Source organism: Pocillopora verrucosa, chromosome 4, assembly GCF_036669915.1.
Source record: "Pocillopora verrucosa isolate sample1 chromosome 4, ASM3666991v2, whole genome shotgun sequence".
Classification (NCBI taxonomy): domain Eukaryota; kingdom Metazoa; phylum Cnidaria; class Anthozoa; order Scleractinia; family Pocilloporidae; genus Pocillopora; species Pocillopora verrucosa.
In genome coordinates, this window is record NC_089315.1 from 24,474,616 (window position 1) to 24,501,386 (window position 26,771).

Genomic DNA, 26,771 nt, shown 5'->3' on the forward strand with positions numbered 1-26,771 from the left:
TGATAAAGAAACCTTGCGCTAATTCTTTAACCAATCTCATGTGAAGTGATTAACAACTCTCAACCTTATACCTCACGGTTTTTGCGCCTGTAGCAGTTTGCTTGTTTTGATCTGAGTTCTCATTGGCTCGTGGTAATACTTTGCTCTTTTCTGATTGGCCATTAATTGAGATAACTTTGATTTTGGTTGTACGACAATCAATGTATAAGAGGTCTTTCATGCTTGTTATTGCTGTTTTAACCAGTGCTGTTATTAACTTGAGTTAAGAGTAAAACTTTCTAATTTTAGTCCATACCTCATGTTCTTAGGTTATTGCACTCAATGATGCAACTGCCGGCACCAAGTTTAGAGACATGGAAGCTGTAGATCTGAAATTCGACATGGCAATCGGTTGTATCCGTGTCATCTTCCTAAACAAATTTGTAATGAAGCTGCTGGTCAGTTAACTTTATTAGCGTCAATATATTTAGCATTTGTGATTCTTTACAGTGGCAGAAATTGAAGTTAAATAATAAAGCTTTAGTATTTTGTGTTGTACTTTTTTTTGGAAATTTTCGGCATTCCATTTGAATGAAATGCTATTCATTGTGCAGATTGTTAGTGCACCTCGGCCAAGAGCAATGAAATGGCATTTATTATTTTTACTGAGTGGGAGTTACATCTAAGTAGTACGGCTAATTTTGCTTGAGTAAATATGATTACTTCATCTTTCGGAGGATAAGATCATTTTAAGCTCAGATACGAATCTCTGTATTTTTCAGGACTTTTTGAACAAGTTTCAGCGGGCAAAGGATGCCATGGAGTATGCCAGAAAAACTGCAACTGAGTCAGCTAGTGCAACAGTGAGTCACTAGCCGTTATTAAAACCTTTACATCTTTACCCATTTCATTCCCAGATCTCATTAGTAATTGTCCTTACTGTGTGCTATGCAATTCTTATGATGTTGTTTGAGAGATTTTGATGTTAGATCAAGTAATAATACCCCTGATTGATATTTTTCTTTATTCTCACCACTTGTCTGCTTGATATTGTACTGATTTGTGAGGAGAAACTCTATCTTGGTCACTCACGGAAGTAAAGGGTTAACAGCAGTATTCACTGTTAGTAACTGAAGGGTGACGCCGTCGTAACAAGCCGTGTGATTGACGCCCTTGATTAGGTATAAATATGTGTTTTTCTGACTTTTAGATTCAGAGTTTGCAAATCCAAAGCTCAAGAATAAGCATGAAAGTTTCTATCCAAGCACCTCTGCTTATCATCCCTGTGAGTTCGACGTCTCGCGATGCGATTGTTGCAAATCTTGGTCAACTTAGTGTGTCAAACACCTTCAACCTTGCACATAATGGGAAGGATCCTGAAGGAAGTGATACTGTTGTTATTGACAACATGGTGGTGGAACTTAGTTTTGTAAAACTGTTGAGGTATAGAATTCATCATTTATTCCAGCGCTTTTGAAACACGGTTTACTTAATGGCTTTTACAGCTGTGTGTACCTTCAGCCAGAGGCCACTCCTCATAGCCATTTCAGTGTTCGCATTTGCGCAGGCGTTGGGCCGCTTTGTTTAGATTTAGTTTAAGGCATTCCAAACATTAGGAGACAGGCTTAAATTCAATAAAGTTCGTGTTCTCAGGAAATGCGTGTAAGCACCCCATGTATGGGGTGTCCAAGATAATAGCAAACTCCTCCTGGGAATTGTCTCAAATAAGCGTATGAACAAATTATTTACTCAAGTTTCTTTGTATTTTTGTTGTTTGCACTAATTAGTTGTCTAGTTAAAGAATTAACTGACTGGTTAAGACAGTGGTGTTAGTTTTCCTTTTAAATTCATGACCTTAAAACTGTAAACTCAACTACACGTTACCAGGATTCCGTGTTGCCTTGGTAAATCCATGCAATCAAGAAATAAATTGTGAAAGATGATGTTATTCAGTGAATGACTCAGCCATATTTCAAAATGAATTTCGAGTGCTCCCCAAAGGAGACGAACCAACGACCTTCCGATTAGTACCTGAGATACTCTGCCACTCAGGTTGAGCTCTAGGAGACTCGTGGAACTAAATCCACGGTAACAAATTTCCTGCAATCGATTTGAGATACTTTTGCACGATGATATAACTGAGGATGGTAAATTTTAAGCCTGGTGAAAGATGATGTTATGCAGTGAATGACATAGGCACACTCGGAAAAAAGAACTCCAAAAATAAACGGAAAGTTTGCTGCTAGGTGAAGGCGAAGAGGTTAAAAATGTGTGCCACACTCGTGTCTGATGAAATAATCCTTTTTCCTTCGTACAATAAGAGCTGTGATGACTGATGGAGAAACCATAGGACCTACCCAACTGGTCCTTGAACCAGTGAATGTGACAGTTCATGTGGCTCGAAACTTGTCTCCTTGGTATCGCGATGTGCCTGATATCGATGTGAAGGGAAAGCTTCATGTAGTTAAGGTTAGTTTATTGACGAACAGCACTTAAAAGGGGAATAAACAATTGTACAAATTGCAAACAGAATGGTTTGTTTTTCGTAATTTATTCCCACCATTCAATAATTTCAATCTCGATATACATTCTTTAACTCGGTAGACATCCCTTCAGTCATATGGTGGCCTTTTGAATAAATCAGCTTGGACCGCTAGATAACTCGCCATGTTTCAAAAGAAAATGTTCTTTTTTTATCAAGGTACCTAGATTGAGATTTTAGGCGAGACTTATTGTGGGAAGAAAATCAAAGTACAGTGTGGCTGCCCATATTTCTTATGACCAGAAATTCAAGATAAAATGTTTTTTTGGGAGAGTACGTGCGGTTAGTTAGCGTAAGTCAACACATCTTTAAACATAAAATCGACCCACTGCCGTGTGGGGGGATACGAGGGAAGGGGAGGGTGGGAGCAAGGAAACAGAGCCAGAAAAGAAGCAAAGTAAACTGAGCACAAGCACATGGCAGTGCCCGGGCAAACCTCCCTGAATCTTCCTAGAAGCAGATTGGTGTGAATCTTCCTCGTTCTAACTTTGTCTAAATTACATATAGCTTCGTCAAAAATTAGAGAGTTTAGATATTACTACAGACTTTTACCGGATATTTACATGTCACTTGTAACAACAGCTGTGTGAGTTCTGTCTCTGTACAGTTACGCGCTGGTGAAGATGAAATAAGAACTATACTAGGGATCTTGTTGAAGAATCTCAGTGAAGGAGTCACATCTCGCACAGACGTAACACAACTGGATGTTTTGAGAAGTGGTACAGGAGAAGAGGATGATGAAGCTGAGGAAATGGATGAAATGTGCCAGATACCACCTGAAACTACAACCGGGTATTTTTCGTTTTCTAGACTTGTTTTTTTCGGTTGGCTAAGGAGGAAAAAGGGGTTTCTGAAAGATTTTTCCTCAAGAGCCTAAATGTGATGGTTAAAAACACGGCAAAGGAAAATAGACAACACTAGAAAACTTTGGTTGTAAACCCCTCAAACTCTCTTATATTTCTTTTTCCAAATGTGTTTTGCGTCCGGCTACCCCTTAATTTATGATTTTGAAATTTGGCCGATCAGGAATTGTTTGTTACAATATTTTTCAGATATAATATATTCCTTCTTTTTTCCCGTAGGGAATCCAACCTTCAGCGAGCTAGGAGAGAGGAAAAAGAGCTATGGCGAAACAAGTTAAAGTTTCGCTTAACTTTGAAATAGAAGAGGTGTGTTTGAGTATTTCATCGGAGTGATCTTCTTATGGGTCTGAATATTTTAAAAGTTTACAACAGAAGGAAAAATTACGAGAGCAACTTTTGAATGTGTCGAGAGTAAAACAGGATTGTTAGGGCTTGTTTCACTTCGTTCTGTGAACTGTCTAGAAAACTCAACGAATCAGTTTCAAAACTTAAATCAACCACGTCTTGTTACGCATGTTTTCCCGCGCTTCAAACACTTTACTTGTTTCACTGAAATTTTTATTTTTATCTTGAGATATGTGTCTTGCCTCGCCCAACCAAAAAGCGCTCTTGATGGATCTTGATATATCCATGAGTAACAGAGCCATGGAGAAGTTATTCGTCTGCCGATTCTAAGTCGAATTTAAATGAGGACTGTTGGATTTTGTTTTCCTTTAGGATAACAGCCCCCAATTAAGCAACTGATCTTGAACTTTTTATGTTGTGTTATAGATATTCGTTGACTTTAGCACTGTGGGATAGTGGAGGGAAATTGACGCCTTTTCTTGCGCTGCATGTCAAAGGCCTGGGTACCGATATTGTCATGCAACCTTGGGATATCTCAGCGAGTGCATCCTTGTCTTCTCTGACCATAGCGGAGATGATCCATGGAACTGGAAGAGGTCCTCTTTATCTTGTGCAGACGCCTGTTGGGACAGAGCTGCTCTCAGTTAAATTTGTTATGGTAAAACACCTTATGTTGTGAGGTGTGGTGCGTTTATTTAAAGACCCAGTTTTTGAGCAGTATTGCATTTAGCGCGGCGTTGGCCATGATCGTCCATTAACTCGATGTTGATTATGGGACAAGCTTCGGTAAAACAATACAAGCCTCGCTCCCGTGAAAAGCATTGCGAAAACAGTGGCGCGCAATGCTTACTGGGTCTCTAATGATGTGGGCTTTTGATAAGTCATAGTAAGCCTGGAAGTTCATGGCATTTTAAAGATTTCAGGTCGTAGATGGGAGTACGGTTAATCTTGGAATTGTTTAATTACTAATCTAATACTGGGAAATTTTTTTATACATGCTTAAGAAAAATAAAATGTTATCCTGAGCCAGAAGCATTCAGTGTTTTGGTAATTTGAGGATTTTTTTGTTCTCCAATTTATAGGAATGATACTCTGTATTTCCTCATCAGCATGCAGATGGTAGAAACAAGTTTTTTTTTCTGTCTTTGGAGAACTAGTTAAATAGTTGACGGGAGAGATTGTTTCTGGATATCAGTTCCGTGCTTTCACGGTGTAAAGGTCTACATCTGCAGCACTTTATCTGTTTAAATTGGAGTATAAACCTTGAACCCTAATGAAGAGTAGCGTCAAATTTCCCCTTCAGTACCACCCCAGAATCGCATTGTAAGGTCACAGGCTCTTGATTGATGAACAAAGACAGCGTCTCAGGAAATGTATAGATCAGTGTGGAGAATATTTATGCTATTGTTAGTGTGTAAAGGTTTACTTACTGCTTTTGATGTCAATTTTAGGTGGAATCAGACCACCCAGAGTACAGCTCAATATTTAAGTCCACTAAGCAGTCTGTTACTGTGGAATTTTCTTCACTGCACGTAAAACTGCATCAAGAAGCTCTGCTCAACATCATCGATGTTTCAACCAAAATGCTTCCACCTAGGTGCTGTAATTTTAATGTAGCTTAACAACAGTTCAGGCCTACTGTGTTTTGGCCCGAAGCCTTTCGCATCCTCTTATGTAGAGACATTTGTCTTTAAACAAGACGTTTGGCTTTTGGAAACATGCAGTTCAAATAACCCATGATTTGGTAACTGAGAGCGGAGCTCGCAGCGCGCGTAGCGATGCCCCATACCTATCAAAAAATGGAAGTTGATGTAACCTATGAAGCTGAAAAAAATGTATTCATCATATAAGGAAAATTATCAGTCGTTTTTTTCTCGAACACCTTTATACCGTCTTTGGTTGGAGTTTAAATCCAATCCTGACACGTAAATTATTATGTGCATTTACAACAGAATGACAGATATAATGTATTTTTCATAGAATGTATATGTGTATATAGTTATTGATTATATAGATTACATGTGCACAGATTTTATATTATTTTCTTTAAGTGACGTGTTTAATGTTTATCTATCTATTTCTCACACCCCTTTTGTATACACGAATTCAGCTTTTCAGCTGCAAAGCATTATTCTGTTAAACTTATCTATATCTTTATGCGACAATTCTCTTTCCACCAATCGTCAATTGAAGGAACCTTTTTTTCTCTTTTGCCAGTGAAGAGACTCCAGCTCTGCCACTTGTGTCTGCTAACAGTACAAAAACGAAAGCTCAAGATGAAAATAAAACGTCTAAGCTAGTTGGGCCAAAAGGCAAAGAGAAGAAAGATAGCAAAGATGAAATACAGATTGAGGTGACTGCTAAGCTGGGAGGAATCGATGTTACAGTGACATCTGTTGAGGGTGATTTGACGCATGTAATTATTGGAGGTGAGGAGTTTTTTACTTGTCTTTTAATACAGTGTTGCAGAAAGCTAAGGGTTGTTTGCATTTGAGTCGGCTCAACCACCATAATTTCGTGATGCTTTAATGAGATGTTGCAAATTCCCCATCGTTATTTCACTATTTTTAGAGGGGAGAGGGTAGGGCAATAAAAATTACACCTCTCCCGCCCCCTCTCCCCTCCGTCCACTCTAACTCTGAATTGAACATAGCCAGTCGACTAATAGGACGCTACACTGCAAGCTATGATGCCATATGTTGCGCTTCTGTTCCATACTTTTTTGAGGGAAGCAAATGAGCAATTGTGGTAGTTTTAATCCGTCAAAGAATTGGTATTAAACGTAATATTTTCAGCCACTCTTGAGTCTACATTATGTACTTTATGTTTCATGAGTTCAATTTTTTCTTCACATAAAGAGTTATCCGCTGGCTGTGTTGTTAGAGACAGCAGAACAGACGTTACGGCCAGGTATGTATGACTTAATTGTCTTAGTCAATTTCCCTGTTCCCATTATCGTGATCAAAATCACTCAAACTTTCCAGATCTAAAAAATTATAGTTTGTTAGAGAAACTTCCAATTGAGTGTCAAAATTTATCCAGGATTGCTTTGGTTTCGCTTTATTTCGTTATGTGATTGGTCCAGAAACTCGCGCCATTTCCTAAACCGGTCATACTCAAAACTAAAACCAGTTGCGACCTGGTCACTCAGTTTTTTCCCGCGCCTTAGGCGGCTTGCTTGTTTTCACTTCAAGTTCTTGTCGGCTCCTTGTGATATTTTCCTGGCTATGATTGGCTGTTGTGGCTGCTTTGGTTTTGGTTTTACGACACTCAATCGAGAAGCCCTCTAAGTGTCTTTGTTCCATTTCAGTATGAAAACTTTGTCAGTGATGGATTCTACACCTGGGGCGATATATCCGAACATAGTATCCATCGTGAACGAGGAGTTGTTTAGCCTTGAGGTGTGTAAAATGAGGAGTGTTTATTTTAGACTTGGAACTGAGTGACAACAAGGTCATATACCAATTTAGTTTGAGTGTTGTTCTACACCTTTCGTACTGCCACCAGAGAAAATTTCCTCCTAGTGTCCTCTAAGACTGGTAAAGAAACATCACACTAATTCTGTAACCAATCTCATATGAAATGATTAACCACTCTCAACCTGATCACTGATCACATTTCCTTCCGCCTGTGGCAGTTTGCTTGTTTTTGCTCTGAGTTCTCATTGGCTTGTAGTAATATTTTGCTCTGTTCCAATTGGCCATTAATTGAGATAACTTTGATTTTGGTTGTACGACAATCAATGTGTAAGGGTTCTTTATTGCTGTTTTAACTAGTGCTATTATTAACTTGAGTTAAGAGTAAAACTTTCTAATTTTAGTCCATACCTCATGTTCTTTAGGTTATTGCACACAATGATGCAACTGCGGGCATCAAGTTAAGAGACATGGAAGCTGTAGATCTGAAATTCGAGATGGCAATTGGTTGTATCCGTGTCATCTTCCTAAACAAATTTGTGATGAGGCTGCTGGTCAGTTAACTTTATTAGCGTCAATATATTTAGCATTTGTAATTCTTTACAGTGGCTGAAATTGAAGTTAGTAGAGCTTTAGTATTTTTGTGTATATTTTTTTGGAAATTTTCGGCCTTTTCCATTTGAATGAAATGCTATTCATTGTGCTGATTGTTAGTGCGCCTCGGCCAAGAGAATTGAAATGGTATTTATTTTTTTTTACTGAGTGGGAGTCACATTTAACTATTACGGCTAATTTTGCTTGAGTAAATATGATTACTTCATCTTTCGGAGGATGAGATCATTGCAAGCTCAGATATGAATCTCTGTCTTTTTCAGGACTTTTTGAACAAGTTTCAGCGGGCAAAGGATGCCATGGAGTATGCCAGAAAAACTGCTGCTGAGTCAGCCAGTGCAACAGTGAGTCACTAGCCGTTATTTAAACCTTTACATCTTAACCCATTCCACTTCCAGATCTCATTAGTAATTGTCCTTACTGTGTGTTATGGAATTCTTATGATGTTGTTTGAGAGATTTTGGTGTTAGATCAAGTAATAATACCCCTAATTGATATTTTTCTTTATTCTCACCACTTGTCTGCGTGATATTGTACTGATTTGTGAGGAGAAACTCTATCTTGGTCACTCACGGGAGTAAAGGGTTAACAGCAGTATTCACTGCTAGTAACTGAAGGGTGACGCCGTCATAACAAGCTGTGTGATTGACGCCCTTGATTAGGTATAAATATGTGTTTTTCTGACTTTTAGATTCAGAGTTTGCAAATCCAGAGCTCAAGAATAAGCATGAACGTTTCTATCCAAGCACCGGAGGTTATCGTCCCTGTGAGTTCGACGTCTCACGATGCAATTGTTGCAAATCTTGGTCAACTTAATATGTCAAACACCTTCAACCTTGCACATAATGGGAAGGATCCTGAAGGAAGTGATACTGTTGTTATTGACAACATGGTGTTGGAACTTAGTTCTGTGAAACTGTTGAGGTATAGATTTCATCATTTATTCCAGTGCTTTTGAAACACGGTTGACTTAGTGGCTTTTACAGCTGTGTATACCTTCAGCTTGAAGCCACTCCTTATAGCCATTTCAGTGTTCCCATTTGCGCAGGCGTTGGGCCGCTTTGTTTAGATTTAGTTTCAGGCATTCCAAATATTAGGAGACAGGCTTAAATTCAATAAAGTTCACGTTCTCACGAAATGCATGTAAGCACCCCATGTATGGGGTGTCCAGGATAAGTGTTCAGTTCCTATTTAAACCTCATAGCAAACTCCTTCAAAACCAAATTTAAGTATCTTAACCAGTTCACAAAAATAAGGAAGAAATGCACAAAACTGGCGTTTTCTACCACACACTGCACACTCGTTAGGATTTCGCTTACTCGCTATTGTTTCGTGGTGGGAATTGTCTCAAATGAGCGCATGAACAAATTATTTACTCAAGTGTCTTTGGATTTTTGTTGTTTGCACAATATAGTTATCTAGCTAAAGAATAATCTAACCGGTTAAGACAGTGGTGTTAGTTCTCCTTTTAAATTAATGACCTTAGAACTGTAAACTCAAGCACACGTTACTAGGATTCCGTGTTGCCTTGGTAAATCCATGCAATCAAGAAATAGATTGTGAAAGATGATGTTATTCAGTGCATGACACAGGCATATTTCGAAAATGAATTCCAAGTGCTCCCGAAAGGAGTCGAACATACGACCTTCCGATTAGTACTTGAGATACTCTGCCATTCAGATTGAGCTGTAGGAGACCTGAAATCCATGGTAACAAATTCCTTGCAATCGATATGAGATACTTTTGCACGATGATATAACTGAGGATGGTAAATTTTAAGCCTGGCGAAAGATGATTTTATGCAGTGAATGGCACAGGCATACTCGGAAAAAAGAACTCCAAAAATAAACGGAAAGTTTGCTGCCAGGTGAAGGCGAAGAGGTTAAAAATGTGTTCCATACTCGTGTCTGATGAAAAAATCGTTTTCCTTTGTACAATAAGAGCTGTGATGACCGATGGGGAAACCATAGGACCCACCAAACTGGTCCTTGAACCAGCGAATGTGACGGTTCATGTGGCTCGAAACTTGTCTCCTTGGTATCGTGATGTGCCTGATATCGATGTGAAAGGAAAGCTTCATGTGGTTAAGGTTAGTTTATTGACGAACAGCACTTGAAAGGGGAATAAACAATAGAAAAAATTCAAAACAGAATGGTTTACTTTTCGTACTACGAAAAGTAAACCATTCTGTTTGCAAATGATTTGTTCACATCACTAAATAATTTCAATCTCGGTATACGTTCCTTAACTCGGTAGACATCCCTTCAGTCATATGGTGGCCTTTTGAATAAATCAACTTGGACCTCTAGATAACTCGCCATGTTCCAAAAGAAGATGTTTTTTTTTCATTAAGGTAATTAGATTGCGATTTTAGTTGAGGCTTATTGTGGGAAGAAAATCAAAATACAGTGTGGCTGCCCATATTTCTCATGACCAGAAATTCAAGATAAAATGTTTTTTTTTCGGAGGGTACGTGCGGTTAGTAAGCGTAAGTCGACGCAAATTTAAACATAACATCGACTAACTGCCGTGTGAGGGAATACGAGGGAAGAGGAGGTTGGGAGCAAGGAAAAAGAGCCAGAAACGGAAGCAAAGTAAACTGAGCACAAGCACATGGTAGTGCCTTGGCAAACCTCCCTGAATCCTCCTAGAAGCAGATTGGTGTGAATCTTCCTCGTTCCAACTTTGTCTAAATTACATATAGCCTCGTCAAAAATTAGAGAGTTTAGATATTACTACAGACTTTTACTGGATATATACATGTCACTTGTAACAACAGCTGTATGAGTTCTGTCTCTGTACAGTTACGCGCTGGTGAAGATGAAATAAGAACTATACTAGGGATCTTGTTGAAGAATCTCAGTGAAGGAGTCACATCTCGCACAGACGTAACACAACTGGGTGTTTTGGGAAGTGGTACAAGAGAAGAGGATGATGAAGCTGACGAAATAGAAGAAATGTGCCAGATACCACCTGAAACTACAACCGGGTATTGTTTCGTTTTCTAGACTTGTTTTTCGGTTGGCTAAAGGGGAAAAAAGGGTTTCTGAAAGATTTTTCCTCAAGAGCCTAAATGTGATGGTTAAAAATACGGCATAGAAAACTAGATAACACCAGAAGACTTTGGGTGTAGACCCCTCAAGCTCTCTTATGTTTCATTTCCGAATGTGTTTTGCGGAAGTCCAGCTAGCCCTTAATTTATGATTTTGAAATTTGGCCGATCAGTTATTACAGTATTTTTCAGATATAATATATTCCTTCTTTTTTCCCGTAGAGAATCCAACCTTCAACGAGCTAATAGTAAGGAAAAAGAGGCTATGGCGAAACATGTTAAAGTTTCGCTCAAGTTTGAAATAGAAGAGGTGTGTTTGAGTATTTTTCATCGGAGTGATCTTCTTATGGGTCTGAATTTTTTAAAAGTTTACAGCAGAAGGAAAATTTTATAAGATAAGTTTTTGAATGTGTCGAGAGTAATACAGGATTGTTAGGGCTTGTTTCACTTCGTTCTGTGAATTGTCTAGAAAACTCAACGAATCAGTTTCAAAACTAAAATCAACCACGTCTTGTTACGCATGTGTTCCCGCGCTTCAAACAGTTTACTTGTTTTCAACTGAAATTTTTATTTTTATCTTGGGATATGTGTCTTGCCTCGCCCAACCAAAAAGCGCTCTTGATGGTTATTGATTTATCCATTAGTAACAGAGCCATGGAGAAGTTATTCGTCTGCCGATTCTAAGTCGAATTTGAATGAGGACTGTTGGATTTTGTCCTCCTTTAGGATAACAGCCCCCAATTAAAGCAACTGATCTTGAACTTTTTATGTTGTGTTATAGATATTCGTTGACTTTAGCACTGTGGATAGTGGAGGGAAATTGACGCCTTTTCTTGCGCTGCATGTTAAAGGCCTGGGTACCGATGTTGTCATGCATCCTTGGGATATCTCAGCGAGTGCTTCCTTGTCTTCTCTTACCATAGCGGAGATGATTCATGGAACTGGAGGAGGTCCTCTTTATCTTGTGCAGACGCCTGCTGGGGAAGAGCTGCTCTCAGTTAAATTTGTTATGGTAAAATACCCTATGTTGTGATGTGTAGTGCGTTTATTAAAGACCCAGTTTTAAGCAGTATGCATTACGCCCAGCGTTGGCCATGGGCGGTCATTAACTCGATGTTGATTATGGGACAAGCTTCGGTAAAAAAATACAAGCCTCGCTCCCGTGAAAAGCATTGCGAAAACAGAGGCGCTTAATGCATATTGGGTCTCTAATGATGTGGGCTTTTGATAAGTCATAGTAAGCCTGGAAATTCATGGCATTTCACAGATTCATTTGAGGTCGTAGAAGGGAGTACGGTTAATCTTAAAATTAGCTAAATTACTAATCTTTATAATTGGGAAATACTGTTATATATGCTTAAGTATAAAGGGAAAAATAAAATGTTATCCTGAGCCAGAGGCAATCAGTGTTTTCGTGATTTGAGGATGTTTTTGTTTTCAAATTTATAGGAACGATACTCTGTATTTTCCTCATCAGCATGCAGATGGTAGAAACAAGTTTTTTTTTCTGTCTTTGGAGTAGTTAAATAATTGACAGGAGAGTTATTGTTTCTGGATATCAGTTTCGTGCTTTCCGGGTGTAGAGGTCTACATCTGCAGCACTATATCTGTTTATAATTGAAGTATTAAACCTTGAACCCTAATGAAAGAGTAGCGTCAAATTTCCCCCTTCAGTACCACCCCAGAATCGGATTGTAAGGTCACAGGCTCTTGATTGTTGAACAAATTCTCCTTGTCAGCGTCTCAGGAAATGTAAAGAGATCAGTGTGGAGAATATGTATGTTGTTGTTAGTGTGTAAAGGTTTACTTACTGCTTTTGATGTCAATTTTAGGTGGAATCAGACCACCCAGAGTACAGCTCAACATTCAAGTCCACTAAGCAGTCTGTTACTGTGGAATTTTCTTCACTGCACGTAAAACTGCATCAAGAAGCTCTGCTCAACATCATCGATGTTTCAACCAAAATGCTTCCACCTAGGTGCTGTAATTTTAATGTAGCTTAACAACAGTTCAGGCCTACTCTGCTTTGGCCTGAAGCCTTTCAATTGTAATTAAAGGAGATGTTTGGCTTTTGGAAACAGGCAGTTCAAATAACCCATAATGTGTTAACTGAGAGCGGAGCTCGCAGCGCGCGTAGCGATGCCCCATACCTATCAAAAAATGGAAGTTACTGTAACCTATGAAGCCGAAAACAATTTATTCATCATGTAAGGAAAATTATTGGTCGTCTTTTTCTTGAACACCTTTATACCGTCTTCGGTTGAAGTTTATATCCAATCCTGACACGTAAATAGTAATGTGCATTTACAACAGAATGACTTACAGATATAATGTATTTTTTATTGAATGTATTTATGTATATATTTATAGATTGTACATAAATAACGTTTTTAATGTTTATCTATTTATTTATCACACCCCTTTTGTATACACGCAATTGAGCTTTTCAGCTGCAAAGCATTATTCTGATAAACATATCTATATCTCTTTGTGACAACTCTCTTTCCACCAATCGTCAATTGAAGGAGCGTTTTTCTCTTTTGCCAGTGAAGAGACTCCAGCTCTGCTACTTGGGTCTGCTGAGAGTACAAAAACGAAAGGCCAATATGTAAATAAAACGTCTGAGCTAGTTGCGCCTAAAGGCAAAAAGAAGAAAGATGGTAAAGATGAAATACAGATTGAGGTGACTGCTAAGCTGGGAGGAATCGGTGTTACAGTGACATCTGTCGAGGGTGATTTGACGCATGCATTTATTGGAGGTGAGGGATTATTTAGTTGTCTTTTAATACAGTGTCGCAGAAAGCTAAGGGTTGTTTGCGTTTGAGTCGGCTCAACCACCATAATTTCGTGATGCATAAATGAGATGTTGCAAATTCCCCATTGTCATTTCACTATTTTTAGAGGGGAGAGGGTAGGGCAATAAAAGTTACACCTTTCCCGCCCCCTCCCCCCTCCGTCCACTCTAACTTAAATCGAACATGGGCAGTAATAGGACGCTGCACTGCAAGCTATGATACGATATGTTGGGCTTTTGTTCAATACTTTTTTGAAGGAAGCAAATGAGCAATTGTTGTAGTTTTAATCCGTCAAACAATTGATATTATACGTAATCTTGTCAGCCAGTCTTGAGTTTACTTTATGTACTTTATGTTTGACGAGTTCAATATTTTCCTTCACACAAAGAGTTATCCGCTGGCTGTGTTGTTAGAGACAGCAGAACAGACGTTACGGCCAGGTATGTATGACTGAGTTGTCTTAATCAATTTCCCTGTTCCTATGATCGTGATCAAAATCACTAAAACTTTCCAAATTATCGTTTGATTTCCAATTGAGTGTCGAAAGTAATCCAGGATTGCTTTGGTTTCGCTTTATTTCGTTATGTGATTGGTCCAGAAACTCGCGCCACTCCCTCAACCGATCAGATTCAAAACTAAAGCTAGTTGCGACCTGGTCACTCGCGTGTTGTCCGCGCCTTAGGCGGCTTGCTTGCTTTCACTTCGAGTTCTCATCGGCTCCCTGTGATATTTCTGGCTATGATTGGCTGTTGTGGTTGCTTTGGTTTTGGTTTTACGACACTCAATCGAAAAGCCTTCTAAGAGTCTTTGTTTAATTTCAGTATGAAAACTTTGTCAGTTTTGGATTCTACTCTTGAGGCGGTATATCCTAAGATAGTATCCATCGTGGACGAGGAGTTGTTTAGCCTTCAGGTGTGTAAAACGAGGAATGTTTATTTCAGACTTGGAACTGAGTGACAACAATGTCACAAGGTCATATACCAATTTAGTTTGAGTTCTGTTCTGCGCCTTGTGTACTGCCACCAGTGTAAATTTCCTCTAAGTGTCCCCTAAGACTGATAAAGAAACCTCACGCCAATTCTTTAACCAATCTCGTGGAAAGTGATTAACCACTCGCAACCTGAATACTCGTGTTTAGTTTTTTGGCGCCTGTGGCAGTTTGCTTGTTTTTGCTCTGAGTTCTCATTGGCTCGTAGTAATATTTCGCTCTGTTCTGATTGGCCATTAATTGTGGTAACTTTGATTTTGGATGTATGACAATCAATGTATTAGGGTTCTTTCATGATCATCATTGCTTTTATAACCAGTGCTGTTATTAACTTAAGATAAGAGTAAGACTATCTAATGTTGGTCCATACCTCATGTTCTTAGGTTATTGCACACAATAATGCAACTGCCGGCATCAAGTTTAGAGACATGGAAGCTGTAGATCTGAAATTCGAGATGGCAATCGGTTGTATCCGTGTCATCTTCCTTAACAAATTTGTGATGAAGCTGCTGGTCAGTTAACTTTATTAGCGTCAATTTGATTAGCATTTGTGATTCCTTACAGTTGCAAATATTGAAGTTAGTAAAGCTCTAGGATTTTTTGTTGTATCTTTTCATGGAAATTTTTCGGCCTTCAATTTTAATAAAATGCTATTCATTGTACTGATATTTAGTGTGCCTCGTCCAAGAGCAATGAAATGGCTTTTACTTTTTTTTACAGACTGCGAGTTACATGTAACTAGTACAGTTAATTTTATCTGAGCAAATATGATCATTTTATCTTTCGAAGGATGAAATCATTGCAAGCTCAGATATGAATCTCCGTGTTATTTCAGGACTTTTTGAACAAGTTTCAGCGGGCAAAGGATGCCATGGAGTATGCCAGAAAAACTGCAGCTGAGTCAGCCAGTGCAACAGTGAGTCACCAGTCGTTATTAAACCTTTACATCTTGACCCATTCCACTCCCAGATCTAATTAGTAATTTTCATTACTCAGTGTTTCCTATTTAGTTCTTATGACGTATTTGGGGAGTTTGGTGTTAGATCAAGTAATAATTCCCGTAATTGATATATTTCTGTATTCTCGTCCCTTGTATGCTTGATATTGTACTGATTTGTGAGGAGAAACTCTGTCTTGGTCACTTGCAACTAAAGGGTTAGCAGCGGTATTTATGTTGTTCACACTGCTCTACATACTATTTTTATTGTTTTGACAAGGAGAATTTGTTCAAAATCAAGAGATTTCTAATTTGGTCCTCATGTTTGATAAAAGGGAAATACTGTAAGATAAAATTAAACGCTATTCACTGTTAGGAACAAAAGGGTGACGCCGTTATAACAAGCCGTGTGGTTGAAGCACTTTAGCAGGTGTAAATATGTGTTTTTCTGACTTTTAGATTCAGAGTTTACAAACTCAAAGCTCAAGAATAAGCATGAAAGTTTCTATCCAAGCACCTCTGCTTATCATCCCTGTGAGTTCGACGTCTCGCGATGCACTTGTTGCAAATCTTGGTCACCTTAGTGTGTCAAACACCTTCAACCTTGCACATGATGGGAAGGATCCTGAAGGAAGCGATACTGTTGTTATTGACAACATAGTGGTGGAACTTAGTTCTGTAAAACTGTCGAGGTATTGAGCGCTTTTGAAACACGGTTGATTTAATGGCTTGTGCGGCTGTGTATACCTTCAGCCTGAAGCCACTCCTCGTAGCCATTTGGGCAGGCGTTGAGCTGCTTTGTTTAGATATCGTTTAAGGCATTTCAAACATTAGGAGACAGGCTTAAATTCAATAGAGTTCATGTTCTCACGAGATGGGAGTAAGCACCCTATGTATTAGGTGTCCACGATAAGTCTCCGGTTCCAATTTAAACTCGCTATTGTTTCGTGGTGTGATTTTTGATTTTAGGATTTTTAGATTTAGATTTTTGTTTGCACTAATTGGTTGTGAATGACACAGGCATACTCGGAAAAAAGAACTCCAAAAATAAATGCAAAGTTTGCTGCTAGTTGAAGGCGAAGAAGTTAAAAATATGTGCCACACTCGTGTCTGATGAAATAATCGTTTTCCTTTGTACAATAAGAGCTGTGATGACTGATGGGGAAACCATAGGACCCACCCAACTGGTCCTTGAACCAGCGAATGTGACAGTTCATGTGGCTCGAAACTTGTCTCCTTGGTATCACGATGTGCCTGATATTGATGTGAAGGGAAAGCTTCATACAGTTAAGGTCAGTTTATTGACGAACAGCACTTGAAAGGGGAATAAATTATTGAACAAATTGCAAACAGAATGGTTTGTTTTTTGTAATTTATTCATTACAAAATAATTTTAATCTCGGTATACATTCCCAAACTCGGTAGATATCTCTTCACTCATATGGTGGCCTTTTGAATAATCAGCTTGGACCTCTAGATAACTCGCCATGTTCCAAAAAGAAAATATCTTTTCCATTAAGGAAAGAAAAATCAAAGTACAGTGCGGCTGCCCATATTTCTTATGACTAGAAATTCAAATCAAAATGTTTTTTGGGGAGGGTACGTGCGGTTAGTTTGCGTAAGTCAACGTAACTTTAAACAAAACATCGACTAACTGCCGTGTGGGGTGAAACCTTACCCAAAAAATGCAAGGGGGGGGGGGGCAAAGAAACAGAGCTAGAAATGAAGCAGAGTAAACTGAGCACAAGCACATGGCAGTGCTTTGCTAACCCTCCTTGAATCCTCCAAGAAGTAGATTGGTGTGAGTCTTCATCGTTCTAACTTTGTCTAAATTATATTTAGCCTTGTCATAATATAGCCTCGTCAAAAATTAGAGAGTTTAAATAGTATTACAGATATTTACCAGATATTTACATGTCACTTGTAATAACAGCTGAGTGAGTTCTGCCTTTGTACAGTTACGTGCTGGTGAAGATGAAATAAGAACTATACTAGGGATCTTGTTGAAGAATCTCAATGAAGGAGTCACATCTCGCACAGACGTAACACAATTGGGTTTTTTGGGAAGTGGTACAGGAGAACAAGCAGAGGAAATGGATGAAATGTGCCAGATACCGGCTGAAACTCTAACCGGGTATTGTTCGGTTTCATACACTCTTTTTTCGTTTGGGTAAGGGAAAAAAGTGGAGAGTTTCTGAAAGATTTTTCCTGTAGAGCCCCAATTTGATGGCTAAAAATACGACTTAGAACAAGTGACAACACTAGAAGACTTTGGATGCACACCCCTCAAACCCTGTAGTATTTCATTTCTTAATGTGTTTTTCCGAAGTCCGGCTACCTCTTAATTTATAATTTCGAAATTTGGCCGATCAGGAATTGTTATAACAGTATTTTTCGGGTATAATATTTTCCTTTGTTTTTTTCCCGTAGAGAATCGAACCATGAACGAGCTAAAAGTGAAGAAAAAGAGGCTATGGCAAAACAAGTTAAAGTTTCGCTTAAGTTTGAGATACAAGAGGTGTGTTTAAGTATTTTTCATTGGATTAATCTTCTTATTCTGCCCATAGCTCTGAATTTTTTTTAATTAATAGCAAAGGGAAAATTTTCATAGCAATTTTAAGATGTGTCAAGAGTAATTACAGGATTCTAAGGGCTTGTTTTCAGACAGACAGTTTGCTTGTTTTCAACTGAAATTCTTATTTTTCTTTTGAGATGTGTGTCTTCCCTCGCCCAACCGAAAAGCGCTCTTGATGGATATTGATTTATTGACTAGTAACATAGGCATGGGGAAATTATTCAAAGTCAAATTTGAATGAGGACTGTTGGATTTTGTCCTCTTTTAGGATAACAGCCCTCAATTAAACCAACTGATCGTGAATTTTTTATGTTATGTTATAGATATTCGTTGACTTTAGCGCTGTGGATAATGGAGGGAAATTGACGCCTTTTCTTGCGCTGCATGTCAAAGGCCTGAGTACTGATGTTGTCATGCATCCTTGGGATCTCTCAGCGAGTGCTTCCTTGTCTTCTCTGGCCATAATGGAGATGATCCATGGAACTGGAAGAGGTCCTCTTTATCTTGTGCAGACGCCTGCTGGGGCAGAGCTGCTCTCAGTTAAATTTGTCATGGTAAAAGACCTTATTCTGTGAGGTGTACTGCGTGTATTAAAGATCCAGTTTTGAGCAGTATGCATTACGCGCGGCGTTGGCCATGAGCGGCTATTAACTCAATGTTGATTATGCGACAAGCTTCGGTAACACAATACAAGCCTCTCTCTCGTGAAAAGCATTACGAAAACAGAGGTGCGCAATGCATATTAGGCCTTTAATGATGTGGGCTTTTGATAAGTCATAGTAAGTCTAGAAATTCATGGCATTTTACAGATTCATTTGAGGTCGTTGAAGGGAGTACGAGTAATCTTGGAATTAGTTTGGGAAATTTTTTTCTACGTGCTTAAGTATAGAGTGAAAAATAAAAATAATCCTGAGCCAGAGGCATTCAGTGTTTTGGTAATTTGAAGATTTTTTTTTGTTTTCAAATTTATAGAAACGATACTTTGTATTTTCATCGTCAGTATGCAGATAGTAGAAGAAGAGAAATAGTTGACAGGAGAGTTATTGTTTGCGGTTATCACTTCCGTGCTTTCACGGTGTAGAGGTTTATATCTGCAGCACTATATCTGTTTATAATTGGAGTATTAAACCTTGGACCCTAAAGAAAGACTTGCGTCAAATTTCTCCCTTCAGTACCTCTCCAGAATCGCATTTTAAGGACACAGGCTCTTGATTGTTGAACAAAGTCTCCTTGTTAGCGTCCTAGGAAATGTATAGAGAACAGTTTGGAGAATTTGTATGCTGTTGTTAGTGTTTAAAGGTTTACTTACTGCTTTTGATGTCAATTTTAGGTGGAATCAGACCACCCAGATTACAACTCAACATTTAAGTCCACTAAGCAGTCTATTGCTTTGGAGTTTTCTTCACTGCAAGTAAAACTGCATCAAGAAGCTCTGCTCAACATCATCGATGTTTCAACCAAAATGCTGCAACCAAGGTGCTGAACTTTTGATGTAGCTTAAGAGTGGTTAAGACGTGTGGCTTTTGGAAACAGGCAATTCCAATAATCCGTTGTTTGGTAACTGAGAGCGGAGATCGCAGTGCGCGTAGCGAAGCCCCATACCTATCAAAACGTGGAAGTTACCGTAACCATCAAGCTGAAAAAATTATATTTATCGTTTAAGGAAAATTTTCAGTCGTTTTTTCTCTTTTTTGGAGTTTATATCCAATCCTGACACACGTAAATTGTAATGTGCATTTTGCAACAGACTTAAAGATATAATGTATTTTTTATTTAATATGTATATATATATATATATATATATATATATATATATATATATATATATACATACATATATTTATAGATTATATAGATTAGATGTACACAGATTTTATATGATTTTCTGGAAATGACGTGTTTAATGTTTATCTATCTATTTCTCACACCCCTTTTGTATACACGAATTCAGCTTTTCAACTGCAAAGCATTATTCTAATAAACATATCGATAACTTTATGTGACAACTCTCTTTCCACCAATCTTCTGTGGAAGAAACGTGTCTTTTTTCTCTTTTGTCAGTGAAGAGACTCCAGCTCCGCTACCTGTGTCTGCTGACAGTATAAAAACGAAAGGCCAATATATAAATAAAACGTCTGAGCTGGTTACGCCCAAAGGCAAAAAGAAGAGAGATGGTAAAGATGAAATACAGATTGAGGTGACTGCAAAGCTGGGAGGAATCGATGTTACAGTGACATCTGTTGAGGGTGATTTGACGCATGTATTTATTGGAGGTGAGGGATTATTTAGTTGTCTTTTAACGCAGTGTTGCAGAAAGCTAAGGGGTTGTTTGCATTTGAGTCCGCTCAAAAACTATAATTTAGTGATGCATAAATGAAATGTTGCGAATTCCTTATCACCATGTCACAGTTTTTAGAGGGGAGGGGGTGGGGCAATAAAAATTACCCCTTTCTCGCCCCCTCCCCCCCACTTTCCACTCTCACTGTAAATCAAACAAGGCCAGTGGGCTAATAAGAGGCTCCACCTCAGGCTATGATACGATTTTGATGGGCTTTTGATCAAAACTATTTTGAAGGAAGCCAAAGAGCAATTGATGTAGTTCTAATGCGTCAAAGAATTGGTACTAAGAAGAATCTTTTCAGCCACTGTTCAGTTTAGTTTTTGTACTTTATGTTTGACGAGTTCAATATTTTTCTTCGCACAAAGATTTGTCCGCTGGTAGTGTTGTTAGAGAAAGCAGAACAGACGTTACGGCCAGGTATGTATGACTTAATTGTCCTAGTCAATATCTTTTTTCCTATGATCGTGATCAAAATCACTCAAACTTTCCAGGTCTAAAAATTTATCGTTTGATAGAGAAATTTCCAGTTGAGTGTCGAAAGTAATCCAGGATTGCTTTTAGTTCACTTTATTTCGTTATGTGATTGGTCCAGAAACTCGTGCCACTCCCTCAACCAATTAGATTCAAAACTAAAACCTGGTTACTCGCGTTTTTCCCGCGCTTTGGGCGGTTTGCATGTTTTCACTTCGAGTTCTCATTGGCTTCTTGTGATATTTCTGGCTATGATTGGCTGTTGTGCTTGCTTTGGCTTTGGCTTTGGCTTTGGTTTTTATGACACTCGATCGAAAAGCCCTCTAAGTGTCCTTTTTTCATTTCAGTATGAAAACTTTGTCAGTGACGGATTCTACTCCTGGGGCGGTATATCCGAAGATAGTATCCATCGTGAACGAGGAGGTGTTTAGCCTTCAGGTGTGTAAAATGAGGAATGTTTATTTTAGACTTGGAACTGAGTGAAAACAAGGTCATATACCAATTTAGTTTAAGTTCTGTTCTGTTCTGCACCTTGTCTACTGCCACAAAAAAAATTTTTCCAAGCGTCCTCCAAGACTGGTAAAGAAACGTCACGCCAATTCTTTAACCAATCTCATGTAAAGTGATTAACCACTCTCAACCTGATTACTCACGTTTTTTTGCGCCTTAAGCGGTTTGCTTGTTTTTGCTCTGAGTTCTCATTGGCTCGTAGTAATATTTTGTTCTGTTCTAATTGGCCATTAATTAAGATAACTTTGATTTTGGTTGTACGACAATCAATGTATAAGGGTTCTTTCATGATCGACATTGCTGTTTTAACCAGTGCTGTTATTAACTTGAGTTAAGAGTAAAACTCTCTAATTTTAATCCATACCTCATGTTCTTAGGTTATTGCACACAATGGTGCAACTGCCGGCATCAAGTTAAGAGACATGGAAGCTGTAGATCTGAAATTCGAGATGGCAATCGGTTGTATCCGTGTCATCTTCCTAAACAAATTTGTGATGAAGCTGCTGGTCAGTTAACTTTATTAGCGTCAATATATTTATATTTAGCATTTGTGATTCTTTACAGTTGCAGAAATTGAAGGTAGTAAAGCTTTAGTATTTTTTGTGGTATATTTTTTTGGAAATTTCTGCCTTCCATTTGAATGAAATGCTATTCATTGTAGTGATAGTTAGTGCGACACGGCAAAGAGCAATGAAATGACATTTTTTTTTTGTTACTGAATGCGAGTTACATGTAACTAGTACGGTTAATTTTTCCCGAGCAATTATGATTACTTCATTTTTCGGAGGATGAAATCATTGCAAGCTCAGATATGAATCTCCGTGTTATTTCAGGACTTTTTGAACAAGTTTCAGCGGGCAAAGGATGCTATGGAGAATGCCAGAAAAACTGTAGCTGAGTCAGCCAGTGCAACAGTGAGTCATTAGCCGTTATTTAAACCTTTACATCTTAACCCATTCCACTTCCAGATCTCATTGGTAATTGTCCTTACTGTGTGCTATGGAATTCTTACGATGTTGTGTGAGAGAGTTTGGTGTTAGATCAAGTAATAATTCCCGGAATTGATGTTTCTTTATTCTCATCACTTGTCTGCTTGATATTGAACTGATTTGTAAGCAGAAACTCTATTTTGGTCACTCACGGGAGTAAAGGGTTAACAGCAGTATTCACTGTTGGTAACTGAAGGGTGACACCGTTAGGCAAGCCGTGTGGTTGACGCACTTTATTAGAGACAAATATGTGTTTTTCTGACTTTTAGATTCAGAGTTTGCAAATCCAAAGCTCAAGAATAAGCTTGAAAGTTTCTATCCAAGCACCTCTGGTTATCATCCCTGTGAGTTCGACGTCTCGCGATGCAATTGTTGCAAATCTTGGTCACCTTAGTGTGTCAAACACCTTCAACCTTGCACATAATGGGAAGGATCCTGAAGGAAGTGATGCTGTTGTTATTGACAGCATGGTGGTGGAACTTAGTTCTATAAAACTGTTGAGGTATAGAATTCATCATTTATTCCAGCGCTTTTGAAACACGGTTGACTTAGTGGCCTGTGTGGCTGAGTACCTTCAGTCTGAAGCCACTCCTCACAGCCACTACAGTGTTCGCATTTGCGCAGGCGTTGTTTAGATATAGTTTAAGGCATTCCAAACATTAGGAGACAGGCTTAAATTCAATAAAGTTCATGTTTTCACGAAATGCGTTTAAGCACCCCATGTATGGGGTGTCCACGATAAGTCTTCTCCTATTTAAACCTCATAGGAAACTCCTACAAAACCGAATTTAAGTGTCTTAACAAGTTCACAAAAATAAGGAAAAAATACACAAAACTGGCGTTTTCAACCACACACTGCACACTCGATAGGGTTTCGCTTACTCGCTATTGTTTTGTGGAGCGAATTGCCTCAAATAAGCGCATGAACAAATCATTTACTCAAGTGTCTTTAGACTTTTGTTGTTTGAACTAATTAGCTGCCTAGTTAAAGAATAATCTGACTGGTTGAGACAGAGGTGTTAGTTTTTCTATTGAATTCATGAGCTTAGAACTGTAAAACTCAACCAAACGTTATCAGGACTCCGTGTTAACCTTGGTAAATCCATGCAATCAAGATATAGATTATGAAAGATGATGTTATTCAGTGAATGACAGAGACATAGTTCGAAAATGAATTCCGAGTGTTCCCAAAGGGAGTCGAACCTACGACCTTCCGATTATTTATTGGGATACTGCCACTCAGGTTGAGCTTTAGGAGACTCGTGGAACTAAATTAATGGTAACAAATTTCCTGCAATCGATATGAGATATTTTTGCGCAATGATATAACTGAGGGTGGTAAATTTTAAGCCGAGTGAAAAATGATGTTATGAAGTAAATGACACAGGCATACTCGGAAAAAAGAACTCCACAAAGAAATGCATAGTTTGATGCTAGGTGAAGGCGAAGAGGTTAAAAATTTGTGCCACACTCGTGTCTGATGAAATAATCCTTTTCCTTTTTATAATAAGAGCTGTGATGGCTGATGGGGAAACCATAGGACCCACCCAACTGGTCCTTGAACCAGCGAATGTGACAGTTCATGTGGCTCGAAACTTGTCTCCTTGGTATCGCGATGTGCCTTATATCGATGTGAAGGGAAAGCTTCATGCAGTTAAGGTTAGTTTATTGAAAAAAAAGCACTTGAAAGGGGAATAAACAATTGAACGCATTCAAAGCAGAATGGTTTGCATTTCGTAATTTATTCCCACCATTGAATAATTTCAATCTCGGTATACATTCTTTAACTCGGTAGACATCCCTTCAGTCACATGGTGGCCTTTTTAATAAATCAGCTTGGAGCTCTAGATAACTCGCCATGTTGCAAAAGGAAATATTTTTCGATTAAGGTACTTTGCGATTTTAGGTGAGGCTTATTCTGGGAAGAAAAATCAAAGTACACTGTGGCTGCCCATATTTTTAATGACTAAAAATTCAAGTTAAAATGTTTTTTTTGGAGGGTACGTGCGGTTGGTTTGCGTAAGTCAACGTAACTTTAAACATAACATCGACTAACTGCCATGAGGGATGAAAACACCCAAAAAATGCGAGGGAGGGAAGGGTGCTAGGGGAAAGGAAATAGAGCCAGAAATGAAGCAAAGTAAACTGAGCAGAAGCACATGGCAGTGCCCTGGCAAACCTCCCTGAGCTCTCCAAGAGGCAGATTGGTGTGAATCTTCCTCGTTCTAACTTTGTCTAAATTACATTTAGTCTCGTCAAAAGTTAGAGAGTTTAGATAGTATTACAGCAGCTTACCAGATGTTTACATGTCACGTATAATAACAGCTGAGTGAGTTCTGTCTTTGTACAGTTACGTGTTGGGGAAGATGAAATAAGAACTGTGCTTGGGATCTTGTTGAAGAATCTCAGTGAAGGAATCACATCTCGCACAGACGTAACACAATTGGGTGTTTTGGGAGGTGGTACAGGCGAACGAGATGATGAAGCTGAGGAAATGGATGAAATGTGCCAGATACCACCTGAAACTCTAACCGGGTATTGTTTAGTTTTCTATACTATTTTTTTGGTTGGCTAAGGAAGAAAAAGGGGAGAGTTTCTGAAAGATTTTTCCTCAAGAGCCCAAATTTAATGGTTAAAAATAAGGCATAGATCAACAAATAACACCACACGACTTTGGGTGTAAACCCTACAAACTCTCTAATACTTCATTTCCCAATGTGTTTTGCCGAAGTCCGGCTACCCCTTAATTTATAATTTCGAAATTTGGCCGATCAGGAATTGTTACAGCAGTATTTTTCAGGTACAATATATTCCTTTTTTTCCTGTAGAGAATCCAACCTTAAAGGAGGTAAAAGTGAAGAAAAAGAGGCTATGGCGAAACAAGTTAAAGTTTCATTTAAATTTGAGATAGAAGAGGTGTGTTTGAGTATTTTTTTATCAGGGTGATCTTCTTATTCTTCCTATGGCTCTGAATTTTTTTTAAAGTTTACGGCAAAAGGAAAATTATGAGAACAATTTTCGGATGTGTCGAGAGTAATATAGGATTCTAAGGGCTTGTTTCACTTCGTTCTTTGATTGGTCCAGAAAACTCAACCAATCAGTTGCAAAACTAAAATCAACCACGACTTGTTAGGCATGTTTTCTCGCGCTTCAGACAGTTTGCTTATTTTCAACTGAAATTCTTATTTTCCTTTTGAGATGTGTCTTCCCTCGCGCAAGGGAAAAGCGCTTTTGATGGATATTGATATATCCACTAATAACAGAGCCATGGAGAAGTTATTCGTCTGCCGATTCAAAGTCGAATTTGAATGAGGACTGTTGGATTTTGTCCTCCTTTAGGATTAATATTACAGCCCCCGATTAAACCAACTGATCTTGAACGTTTTATGTTATGTTACAGGTAGTCGTTGATTTTAGCACTGTGGATAGTGGAGGGAAATTGACGCCTTGTCTTGCGCTGCATGTCAAAGGCCTGGGTACCGATGTTGTCATGCATCCTTGGGATCTCTCAGCAAGTGCTTCCTTGTCTTCTCTGGCCATAGTGGAGAAGATCCATGGAACTGGCGGAGGTCCTCTTTATCTTGTGCAGACGCCTGTTGGGGCAGAGCTGCTCTCAGTTAAATTTGTTATGGTAAAAGATGTTATCTTGTGAGGTGTAATGCGTATATTAAAGACCCAGTTTTGAGCGGTATGCATTGCGCGCGGCGTTGGCCATGGCGGTCATTAACGCAATGTTGATTATGCCACAAGCTTCGGGAAAACAATAATGTAATGCTGTAAACAATAAGGTTATGCTGTAAACAATAATTTAATGCTGTAAAAGAATTATGTATAGCAATGTAATGCTCTTGTGAAAAACATTACAAGAAAAGCAGAGGCGCGCAAAGCATACTGGGCCTCTAATGATGTGGGCTTTGACAATCCATAGTAAGCCTGGAAATTCATGGCATTTTACAAATTCATTTCAAGTCGTAGAAGGGAGTACGGCTAATCTTAGTATTAGTTAAATAAGTGATCTTTAAACTTAGGAAATATTGTTCTACATACTTAAGAATAAAGTGAGAAAAGAAAATGTTATCCCGAGCCAGAGGCAATCAGTGTTTTGGTCATTTGAGGATGTTTTTGTTTTCAAATTTATAGAAAGGATACTCTGTATTTTCATTATCAGTATGCAGATGGTAGAAATTAGTTCTTTTTGTATTTTGAGAATAGTTAAATAGTTGACAGGAGATTTATTGTTTGTGGTTGTCACTTCCGAGCTTACGCGGTGCAGAGGTCTATATCTGCAGCACTTTATCTGTTTACAACTGAATTATTAAACCTTGGACCCTAAAGAAAGACTTGCGTCAAATTTCT

The 26,771-nt window shown here is 38.6% G+C and overlaps 1 protein-coding gene across 12 annotated transcripts in view; it reads left to right on the forward strand.

Annotated features, from left to right (window-relative positions):
* Positions 1 to 3,172: 3,172 nt before the first annotated feature.
* LOC131779379 (intermembrane lipid transfer protein VPS13C) overlaps positions 3,173 to 26,771 on the forward strand; it is a 68,566-nt gene continuing 44,967 nt past the window's right edge. For 5 of the 12 annotated variants that reach the window (XM_066166036.1, XM_066166037.1, XM_066166038.1 and 2 more), the window contains exons 1-35: positions 3,610 to 3,690; positions 4,156 to 4,387; positions 5,181 to 5,326; positions 5,947 to 6,158; positions 6,588 to 6,639; positions 7,040 to 7,130; positions 7,571 to 7,699; positions 8,021 to 8,101; positions 8,449 to 8,681; positions 9,699 to 9,846; positions 10,562 to 10,746; positions 11,032 to 11,119; positions 11,591 to 11,821; positions 12,642 to 12,787; positions 13,357 to 13,568; positions 13,993 to 14,044; positions 14,426 to 14,516; positions 14,976 to 15,104; positions 15,428 to 15,508; positions 15,989 to 16,221; positions 16,674 to 16,821; positions 17,488 to 17,663; positions 17,960 to 18,047; positions 18,428 to 18,658; positions 19,435 to 19,580; positions 20,166 to 20,377; positions 20,811 to 20,862; positions 21,264 to 21,354; positions 21,804 to 21,932; positions 22,260 to 22,340; positions 22,685 to 22,917; positions 23,927 to 24,074; positions 24,766 to 24,950; positions 25,244 to 25,331; positions 25,816 to 26,046. In XM_066166036.1, coding sequence (XP_066022133.1) covers positions 4,247 to 4,387; positions 5,181 to 5,326; positions 5,947 to 6,158; positions 6,588 to 6,639; positions 7,040 to 7,130; positions 7,571 to 7,699; positions 8,021 to 8,101; positions 8,449 to 8,681; positions 9,699 to 9,846; positions 10,562 to 10,746; positions 11,032 to 11,119; positions 11,591 to 11,821; positions 12,642 to 12,787; positions 13,357 to 13,568; positions 13,993 to 14,044; positions 14,426 to 14,516; positions 14,976 to 15,104; positions 15,428 to 15,508; positions 15,989 to 16,221; positions 16,674 to 16,821; positions 17,488 to 17,663; positions 17,960 to 18,047; positions 18,428 to 18,658; positions 19,435 to 19,580; positions 20,166 to 20,377; positions 20,811 to 20,862; positions 21,264 to 21,354; positions 21,804 to 21,932; positions 22,260 to 22,340; positions 22,685 to 22,917; positions 23,927 to 24,074; positions 24,766 to 24,950; positions 25,244 to 25,331; positions 25,816 to 26,046 — 4,920 coding nt within the window. In that variant the 5' untranslated portion in view covers positions 3,610 to 3,690; positions 4,156 to 4,246. Of the gene's footprint in view, positions 3,314 to 3,603; positions 3,691 to 4,155; positions 4,388 to 5,180; positions 5,327 to 5,946; positions 6,159 to 6,587; positions 6,640 to 7,039; positions 7,131 to 7,570; positions 7,700 to 8,020; positions 8,102 to 8,448; positions 8,682 to 9,698; positions 9,847 to 10,561; positions 10,747 to 11,031; positions 11,120 to 11,590; positions 11,822 to 12,641; positions 12,788 to 13,356; positions 13,569 to 13,992; positions 14,045 to 14,425; positions 14,517 to 14,975; positions 15,105 to 15,427; positions 15,509 to 15,988; positions 16,222 to 16,673; positions 16,822 to 17,487; positions 17,664 to 17,959; positions 18,048 to 18,427; positions 18,659 to 19,434; positions 19,581 to 20,165; positions 20,378 to 20,810; positions 20,863 to 21,263; positions 21,355 to 21,803; positions 21,933 to 22,259; positions 22,341 to 22,684; positions 22,918 to 23,926; positions 24,075 to 24,765; positions 24,951 to 25,243; positions 25,332 to 25,815; positions 26,047 to 26,771 lie in introns of those variants that run through there. The other 7 variants (XM_066166044.1, XM_066166045.1, XM_066166040.1 and 4 more) reach the window with 7 other exon arrangements.